This window comes from Sinocyclocheilus anshuiensis, unplaced genomic scaffold (genome assembly GCF_001515605.1).
Source record: "Sinocyclocheilus anshuiensis isolate Anshui unplaced genomic scaffold, SAMN03320099.WGS_v1.1 scaffold430, whole genome shotgun sequence".
In the NCBI taxonomy this organism is placed as follows: Eukaryota; Metazoa; Chordata; class Actinopteri; order Cypriniformes; family Cyprinidae; genus Sinocyclocheilus; species Sinocyclocheilus anshuiensis.
This window is the reverse complement of record NW_015547641.1, coordinates 533,123-543,607: the sequence shown is the minus strand read 5'-3', so window position 1 is coordinate 543,607 and position 10,485 is coordinate 533,123. Positions and strand designations below refer to the sequence as shown.

Below are 10,485 nucleotides of genomic sequence, written 5' to 3'. Positions count from 1 at the left end.
GGATACTGCCGCCGCAGTGCCCGGCTCATTTGATACTGCCGCCGCAGTGCCCGGCTCATTTGATACTGCCGCCGCAGTGCCCTGCTCATTTTGATACTGCTGCCGCAGTGCCCTGCTTAATTCGATGCCGCCGCAGCAGTGCCCTGCTCAGTTGATACCGCCGCCGCAGTGTTGCTTGTACAGCGCCTGACTGGAGTTATTTTTCGCGCCTTGTGTTTAAACGTTCAAACACACATAGTTATGTGTCAAAATGCCTGTCTCCGACCTCGTCAACAGTTATTTGTGTCCTAAATGAACGTTAATAGTTAAAGATAAAGCATGTGTACTAGTTGGCTATTATGCGATCCTGGCATTATATTATGAGATTTTAAAGGGATATAGTTCACCCAAAAATTTAAATACTGTCATCATTTACTCAGTTTCAAGTTGTTCTGAACCTGTATGAATTTTATTTGAATTTACTTCGTTCTCCTCAACATAAAAGAAGATATTTTGAAGAATATTCGTAACCACCAGAAAGTTTCTGGTCTCTGTTTACTCCAATAGTGTTTTTTTTTTATATTATGGAAGTCATTGGGGCACAGAAACTGTTTGGTTACCAGTTTTTTTGTTTGTTTTTTAGATATTGGAATTGGTAACAAGAATTATGATGATTATGAAACTTTGATTGGATAAAAATCCTATTTTAAGCTATATCATTATTGTGACGGGGGGCCCAGTGAGGTCTTAATGCGGCCCTGCTTGCGGCTGCAGCTTTGCCCAAAATACTCTCAGCCAGAGAAACAACGGTTGCTGTCATTGATCACGTCTTTCATATTCATGGCCTCCCGGTGGACGTGGTCTCTGACAGGGAGCCTCAGTTTGTTTCCAAATTTTGGAAAGAATTTTGTCGTTTGTTAGGGGCGACTGTTAGTCTTTCTTCTGGGTTCCATCCCCAGAGTAATGGTCAGACGGAGAGGGCCAACCAAGATTTGGAACGCGTGTTGCGGTGTTTGGTGTCTCAGAACCCATCCTCTTGGAGTCAGCAACTTTCATGGGTGGAGTATGCACACAATTCTTTACCAGTGTCATCTGCGGGCCTATCTCCGTTTGAGTGTAGCATAGGTTACCAGCCACCTATTTTTCAGAGTATGGAATCCGAAGTCGCGGTCCCCTCTGGCCACGCCTTTGTCCAGAGGTGCCACCGCACCTGGAAGACGGCTAGAGAAGCCATCCTCCGGGTGGGGTCGCGCACCAAGGCCCAGGCCGATCGCCACCGGTCAAAGTCTCCCGTCTACGTCATTGGTCAAAAAGTGTGGCTTTCATCTAAGAATATTCCTCTCCGTACCATCTGTAATAAGCTTGCTCCCAAATTTATTGGCCCGTTTACTGTCACCAAGATTATTAGTCCGGTGGCAGTCCACCTCAAACTTCCTCCTGCGTACAGAATTCATTCCGTCTTCCATGTCTCCAAATTAAAGCCACCGCCACCGCCGTGACGCATAGATGGGGAACTCACTTATTCGGTAAACTACTGTACTGCTACTAACTGCAGAAAAAGTGATTGACAGTTTGGAGGACAATTTCTGTCGTCATGGACTTCCCTTAACAATCAGGTCAGATTGTGGGCTACAATTCAAGCCCAGTCAGTTTCAAACGTTTTGTCAGGAAAATGGAATCCACCACATTAAAACAACCCCAAAGTGGGCGCAAGCAAATGGGGAAGTGGAAAGATAAAATGCATCACTGATGAAACAAGTACAGATTGCCCAAGCTGAAGGACTGGAGAAAAGAGCTACGCAAGTATGTGACTGTCTACAGATCCATACAACACTCCACAACGGGCAAAAGCCCAGCAAAACATCTTTTTCAGAGGAAGGTAAGAGGAAAGTTACCAGACATTGAAACACCCCACAGTGACCTGGAAGCTCAAGACAGGGACGCAGAGCAAAAAGGAAAAGCCAAAATATACACAGACAACAGACGGAATGCAAAGATATCTGACATAGAGGTTGGAGATCAAGTGCTTGTGAGGCAAGACAAAACAGAGAAGTTCACAACAACATTTCACAGTACACCTCACAAAGTCATAAACAGAGAAGGTAACAGTGTTATTGTTCAGTCACCCACTGGAGCAAAATATGCTCGGAACACAACATTCGTCAAGAAGTTTCATTCAATGGAAACACCAACAGTGAATCATGATATGAAATGTGCTCAAGAGCCAAGTTCAGATGAAGAACAAAAAGGAATCGCAGAGGAATGCAAAATGAACAGTGAAACAATTCAGACAGAGGAACAAACTCCTAAACCATGCAGGCCTCAGCGACAAATCAAATTACCTGAAAGACTTAGAGACTATGTTATTGAGTGACTAATGAGATTCAAATACTGAAAAAAAGAGGACATTTAAGTTGAATAGGTTCCAAGGACGTTAAAGGTTATGTTAGTTAAAAGAGAAAAAAAAGGTCCCAAATGAGTTATGTCATGGTTCAATGTATTTGTTTTAAAAGCATTGAGGATGTTCTATAAAATTGTGAAGAGCTGATAAGAAAAAGAAAAAAAGTTGTTACATGTCTTGAATGTTCTTATATCTGTGAGTTGTAAGCAAATGTGAATGAGAATGTGTTAGATAGGGTAAGTTCATATTCAAGTAGAGGGGGATGTTGTGTATTGGAGTGACGTCATCACGTAGGATGGGGGAGTAAAAGATGATGGCAAGTTCAATCAGGCGTCTGTGTGGTTTGATCCAATATAAATAGTGAGTTTATAACAGAGGGGGTGGAACATTTGGCAAATTATGCTGCAGCACTTATATTATTGCACTGGTTGGCTATTAACTGTGAGGAGACAGAGTGCCAATCAGTGCATTGGAGAATACGGCGAACATAAATAAAGTTGCTTGTCAGATTTCCCTAACAAGCAACCATATTTTTTAAAACAAGCCCAAAAAAACGGCAACCCGCGACCCGGGATTTTTTCATGCATTTTTACAAAAAAAGAAGCCCAAAGTCACATACAATACGTGGACTTGGCAACTCTGGTGGGTTTGTGTGCATCAATTAAAGCAGCACATTAATATAGAACAATGATTAAACTGACTTGGAACTACCTGTGCATTAGGCTAAAAGGTTTTACTGCATACCTGCCAGCCAATTGGAATCCAGTATTCAGACAGACCAAGGAATAAGTAAGGGATAATCAACGTAATCAAAGAGGCTATTTAATCTGTACAGGTGCATCTCAATAAATTAGAATGTCGTGGAAAAGTTCATTTATTTCAGTAATTCAACTCAAATTGTGAAACTCATGTATTAAATAAATACGAACGAGATATCGTCCTCTTATGGAAGGCCAAACAAAGTAGTTTCGCTTTCACAACGAAACATAGCATCTCCACGGCATGGCGGCAGCAACAATACAACAACGGATGCACCAAGAGCTTGTAACACTCCGAAGAGAAAGGAAAAATTGAAATCGCATTATATGACCCCTTTAAAACCTCGGTCTTCTGCCACAACAGCATAAAACTTTATTCAGATTTCACAATGTGCACTTTGTCATTTGTAATACATATGTTTAGGATCTCATCCATATGATGTTCATCTGATGTTCACTGTTATGAATATAATACATAACTTTTTAATACACAAGGGAAATTCCCAATATTAAACAAATAACCAAATTTACATGCTTAGGATGTTTGTGTTGTAAGAATGTACAGGAATACTTAAGATATAAGAACACTGACTTTTTAGGTGATGTTTTCTCATTAAAATCGTATGATTTCCTATTAATTCAACAGAATGTACATATGGAAATATTAATAAATAGCAATATGGCGGCTTCACTTCTATGTCATGAGCAATCTAGTTCTCTATTATAGATCAGTGGTTGAAACTTATAATAATGGATTACTACGGTCATGTGAACTTAACAGACACATGCACACAGCAGCCATAAAGTCCTCAAGACACATCAGATTTTAGCCCAGGGCTTGTTTAATACCAGGTTCAGATACCCATCCTTTCTTACAAGAGAAGCAAATAACAATCAGTTGCAAAGCTACATGACAGTATTTCTTGCATCTGCGTTTTCTGAATACACCATATGTGGAAGAATAACTAGTCATTTAAAAAAACAACAGTGAAAAAGGTTAAAAAATAAATCTCAGTCTCTCTTAAAAGTGTTACAGCCTCTTCAGCTTCCTGAACAAGAACAGTTTGTAAAAAGCTTCTACTTTCCCTTGATAAAAGAGTAAGCAAACTACAAGTGATACATATGCATTATAAGACAATTGAACATAATATAAATCTCATATGAAAGCACAATTAAATCATTTATATCATGAAGCAAAATGATACACAATAATACATCTTTTTTACATTGTTCTTTGGGGAGGAACTCCATCGAGTTGATTAAATCTCACAGTTGAATCTGCAGGTTTTGAAGATGAAGATAAACTTTATTCATTGTGAAACTTTATATGTTTCTTTGTCATGTCACTTTTAATGTTTGGTTAGGACAGATTTATCCAGACTATATTTTATTGCTTGATGCAATATTGTGTCGCATTTGATGACACGACATCAGACCTGAAAGTGCTGAATCTGAAGATGATCTACTTACTGTGATTATTTGTTGTATGTCTGTGTAGAGCAGATGAATTATTGAAACACTTCCCACATGCAGTGCAGGGATACGGTTTCTCTCCAGTGTGGATCCTCTCATGTATTTTCAGGACTCCTGACCAACTGAATCTCTTGTCACAGTGTGAACACTTGTAAGGTTTTTCTCCAGTGTGAATCCTCTCATGCAGTTTTAAACTGCTCGCTGAAGTAAAAGTTTTTTCACACTCAAAGCACATGTACTCTTTCAGACCAGTATGTGTTTTCTGATGTACTTTCAAATACTGTAGACGTGAAAAACTCTTTCCACACAAATTACATGAATGTGGCTTCTCCTTTGTATGAACTTTCAAGTGTTTCTTCAGTACTGAAGCCCACATAAATGTTTTGCTGCATTGATCACATGTGTGCAGCTTCTCTCTAGTGTGGATGTTCATGTGTACGTTAAGGCTTGATGATCGTGTAAAACTCTTCCCACATTGATCACAAGCGAACGGTTTCTCTCCAGTATGAACTCTCATATGTACCGTAAGGCTTCCTTTTATTGTGAAACTCTTCCCGCACTGATCACATGTGTGCAGTTTTTCTCCAGTGTGGATCCTTTCATGCATTTTTAGGTCTCCTGACCGACTAAATCTCTTGTCACAGTGTGAACACTTATAAGGTTTTTCTCCAGAGTGAATCTCAAAGCACATGTACTCTCTCACACCAGTATGCATTTTCTGATGTTTTTAAAATTTTTTTAGACATGAAAAACTCTTTCCACACAAATCACTTGAACGTGGCTTCTCCTTTGTATGAACTTTCTGGTGCTTCTTCAGGACTACAGCACAAACAAACATTTTACCACACTGATCACAAGTGAACGGTTTCTCTCTGCTGTGAATCCTTTCATGCGTTTTCAGGATTCCTGACCGACTGAATCTCTTGTCGCAGTGTGAACATTTGTGCAGTTTCACTGCAGTATGAACTCTCATGTGAACATCAAGACCATTTTTGCGTGTGAAATTCTTTCCACACTGAGTGCAGGTGAAATATTTCTTGGCTCTTCTTTTCTTTAAATCTTTCTGTTTGGTTTGAGAGCAACTCAAAAGTTTTTCTCCAGTTTTGAAGTGATTTTTCTCTTCCACTTCACTCAATTCTTCATTCTCCTGGTTTTTTTCAATCAGCTCTGAAATAAAAAAGTTAAAAAAATTGGTCATTTTCAGTATCTCGTAAAAAGAAAAATGAAGTGAAACCTGATGTCAAGTAGATAGTTGCTATACAAAATGTAGGTAATTCTGATGTATTTTTATAAACTATTACATAGGTACATTGATCTTAAAATTACTATTTTTAAAACATTATAGGCACAAATCCCATGTTTCTATAGGGAGAACTAATACATTTGTTTGATCAACTATACAATTATCTAATGTATTTTGTTGAAAAAGTGTCTCCCATTATTTGCAACTTCATCTAAATCAGTGATTTTCAAACTGGGGTACACAAAGCGACGACGGTACGTGAACAAAATTATATTGCATTCTTAAATAATATTCAACTTAGCATGTGTTTCTCGCAGGAAAATCTAAGTTACAGATTTTCTCTCACTTAAACAACTCTCAAAATAAAGTGCTCTGTGACTGGGAAGAGAAAGAAATAGTTCACTTAAAATGAGTTGCTGTATGTAACAAAACAGATGTAATTTCCCACTATGTTTATAAATGGTCATTTCCCCCCCAACCCAACCTTATTAAATGTGTCATCTTTCACATTAAATTCTTACTTTGTTTCAATTAATTCAGTTAGAATAATAAGAAACAGTAGAGTTGTTACCATTCAAATGAAATTAGTATTAACAAACTGTATCTTTCCACTGCTGAGCAAACAGAAGCTGCATCTGAAGTGGCATTAGATGCATTTACACAGACAGTTTGATGAGGATGAGGTGCCATAAATGCATTTACACTGCAAAATTTCAAATGCATAAATAATTTTATAAGATTAATGTTTTACATATTTTTTTAAACATACAAATAAATGTTGAAAAAATTGCAATGATACTTTTAAATATGACTAAACCACCAGTAGGTGGCAATTTGTTCGATTTCGATTTCCGATTTATTTATTTTTTATTTTTTTGCAAGTGTGACCTGCTGATACCGATTTTGCTGATCCCGATTTTCTTTCTAAGAACAATAATTCGCAGCATATACAAACAAAAATCTATTTTTTTAATGCAAAAAATTATTTACATAATAAAGGAAATTATTCAACATTATAATTCCCCCAATGTGGACTAAGTAACGCTTGAACAACTCTCAAAACAAAGTGCTCTGTGACTGGAAAGAGGTAGAATTGAGTTGCTGTATATAACAAGACAGATGTCATTTCCCACTGTTTATACATTTTCCCTAACTTTTTTTAAATGTGTCATCTTTCACATCAAATTCTTACTTTGTTTCAATTAATTCAGTTAGAATAATAAGAAACAGTAGAGTTGTTACCATTCAAATGAAATTAGTATTAACAAACTGTATCTTTCCACTGCTGAGCAAACAGAAGCTGCATCTGAAGTGGCATTAGATGCATTTACACAGACAGTTTGATGAGGATATTTTTTTAAACATACAAATAAATGTTGAAAAAATTGCAATGATACTTTTAAATATGACTAAACCACCAGTAGGTGGCGGCAAATGGTGCGTAAGTGAGGTGAGTCATGACTCAAATGGCAAGCGAGTCATTTATTAATTCATTCAACCGATTAATTCAAATGGCTGATTCATTCAGAAACGAGGCAATTGACTGTCCTTATGAATGGGCCACTGAATCATTGACTCACTCGATTAATTCAAAAACGTGGATTAATTCAGTAACGAAACACTGCTGACACACAACAGTTCTGCTGTGGCTTTGATCGGAGCTATTTCTATACTGTAGAGCGAAATTGAGCAAAAACAGTCAATATTTTGTCTAAAATCTAAGTCTCTTCATTTTAACTTCTTGTTTACTGAAATACTATTGTATAAAATCAGTGTCACATCGCAATCGTGTTGATATTGATATTCGGGGAAACATCATGGCTGTATAATATTGCTTAACTAAATCATATTTTGTAAATATCTTTGTTTTTCTACCGCAGTTACTTTGTGTGTGCTGTCTCTCTCACACACTCACTCAGGCTGTGAAAGCCTCATCTGGCACGACATAAATACATTATCAGTCGCCGTTTACACTGAATGCAATTAAAATTAGAATAATTCTCACACGAAATGACATGTTTACACCATAGACTGTATTAAAACAGGTTAACACGTGACTGTGAGTGTGCGCATGGCTGTGACGTCATTGCCGGTGCCACTGGCAATAAAAGGATCGGTTCGGAATCGGCAAGACGTGAGATTGACGAAAAATCGGCCGATTGCGATCACTGGCCGGTCAATCGGTGCATCTCTAAAAAAAAAATGGTAGTGCCGTATTTTGTGGTCAAAAAGTGCACCTGCTGCTTACCCCAACAAACACAGAACGTTCCTCTAACGTTCCCATTTGGTTATTTTGTTGGGAACCAAATAAGAACATTCTAGGAACGTTCCCTGCAGGTTATTTTTAGGTTTAATTTTATAACCTAAAGAAAACCTTCCCAGAACTTTCCCTGCAGGTTATTTTTAGGTTTTATTTTTATAACCTAAAGGGAACGTTCCCAGTAGGTTATCTTTAGTTGTCATAACCATGTAAACTAATTAAAACTTTGCAGATGTTTCTGATTATTCTAATGCTGAAATGTGTATTTTTTAAAATCATAAACTATTTTTGCAGAATGTAATGTCTGAAATAAGCTTTAAATAAAGTGTAGACATCAAAGTAGTCAAATCGCATTATAATGATAATATAATTCCAACTTTATAGCTGAAATTAAGCCAAGGTTAGGTGTCGTCTGAAAAGCATATCATAAACATGGGGTTTGTTTATCTTCCTTTACTGCGCGCCTATGATCTGCACACTTCCACATAAAGCCGTGCACACACATATTAAAAAAATGAACGGTCATTTAGTTTTACTGAGTGATTAGCATTCGTTTATTGATGTCTTTATTGAAGAAATACTTAGAATTCATATATACAAGAGTAAATATTGTGATTTCAGAGAGATTTGACACTTCTGATTGAAGAGAACCGAGAGGTTTTCTTTTTTTTTTCTGACCAAAAGAGAGAAGCACATCATCGTTAATTCAGTGATAAGAAATTAATGTAATGTTATCCTACTTAAATTCAAATAAATGTTATTCATGTTTAATGTCTGTAAAAATAAAATTCACATTTTTAAAACCCAATATTTTGTTGAAGTCATTGTTATTTGGTGCTTAAGAGGCGTAAAATCTGGGATGAGTAGGTCCTGACACATGTTGTCTAACCCCAATAGAGTTGTCTAACCCTAATAGAGAATATGATCCCAATGCATCTATTGTTATAAATTGTAGCAACACCTCCCCCTTTACCTTGTTGAGAGCTTGACTTTTTGAATTAGCCTCATGGCATTGGTTGGCTTTTTAACATTGTACTATTGTGTTAAGGTGTAAATGAATGAGTTTGACATTCAGGGTATATACAGGAATCATGGAGTTAAATGTAATACCTTTTAAGACCTTTTTTAAGACTCTTTCCATACATTTTAAGACCTTATTGCCAGTCCAAGTTTTAACTGGTTACATCGGCAACACTTTAACCTACATTTATTATAAATTCATTGTAAGATAGCACAACTAAACAGACTTACTTTGTGATAACTCCTTATCAATGCAACATAATTCAAAAGTGGGGAACGGAGCACAAGAGAATTAATTGAATGACTATCCAATGCAACCCAAGAAACAAGAATTAGACCAATAAACAAAACAACTGACAAAACTTATTGAGGAGGGAAAATAAAGCTCTCTGAGCTAACGGGGCAATGAGTTCACACAATATATTCAAAAGATGTATTTTTTCACATCAACTCTTATGTCTGCAAACCATAGCTGTTTTGTGGAGCACTTCTCATGACAAACATCTGACTGATCAGACAGTTTACCTGTGATTACGGAGTGCTTGATTTGATGCAGACTTAACAGAGTGTCAGTACTGCACCTGATCATATCTGAATGATCATGGAAGGTCACAACTATTACATCATTTTAATTGTGCATCCCAAGCCCATGCTAGTAATAATAATAAAAAAAAAAACAGCCCAAAGTAGCACAATTACCATGTCTCAAATATAAAAATGTAATTTCCATCCCTATGTAGCAAATTAGCTCAAAAGGGAAATATTTATAATTAATTATAACTGGTTATAATTAATAATAAATATTTAGATTAGATCTTAGAATTAACTGTAGCAGAATCAAGATTACAATTATTTGATCTGTCCATCCACCGAGCAGACAATATAATCATTTATCAATTCAAGGAAAGATTATTTTCCTGGCCAAAAAATAATAACTTTCCTTCATACATCATCAAAGAATCAAAAATCCCCTTAAAAGGGGCTCAAACTTAAACACGCATCTAAATAGTTGTAAGTAACCAATGCGGTTACTTGCATTGGCTTCGATTTCTGAACAAGAGTCCTGATGCGGTAGACAACGGAGGTTCTTGATGAGTTCTTTAGGAGTGAGCTGGAGGTTTTCCTGGTTCTTCTGAAGATAGGAAAGTCCGCAGTGGATTGACAAAGTTACTTGAAGATAAAACTGCCGGAATACGATCACATAGTGTACATCATTGTTTGAGGAATAAAGAGCAGATCATTTTCATACCAAGAACAAAACATCTAGAAGATCTTAAAGCAGTGTAGCGTCTGGACCAATCAAAAACACAATTTTTCATTTGATTTAACAAATCAGTTATTCATTAGATTA

At 36.8% G+C, this 10,485-nt stretch overlaps 1 protein-coding gene across 1 annotated transcript in view; it reads right to left on the bottom strand.

The window, feature by feature from the left end:
• Positions 1-4,215: 4,215 nt before the first annotated feature.
• Positions 4,216-10,485, bottom strand: part of LOC107701862 (zinc finger protein 239-like) — an 11,019-nt gene continuing 4,749 nt past the window's right edge. The window contains exons 3-5 of the mRNA XM_016504001.1: positions 5,365-5,430; positions 4,655-5,289; positions 4,216-4,245 (exon numbers count right to left, since the gene is read on the bottom strand). Of these exons, the coding sequence (XP_016359487.1) occupies positions 4,216-4,245; positions 4,655-5,289; positions 5,365-5,430 (731 nt within the window). The remainder of the gene's footprint in view (positions 4,246-4,654; positions 5,290-5,364; positions 5,431-10,485) is intronic.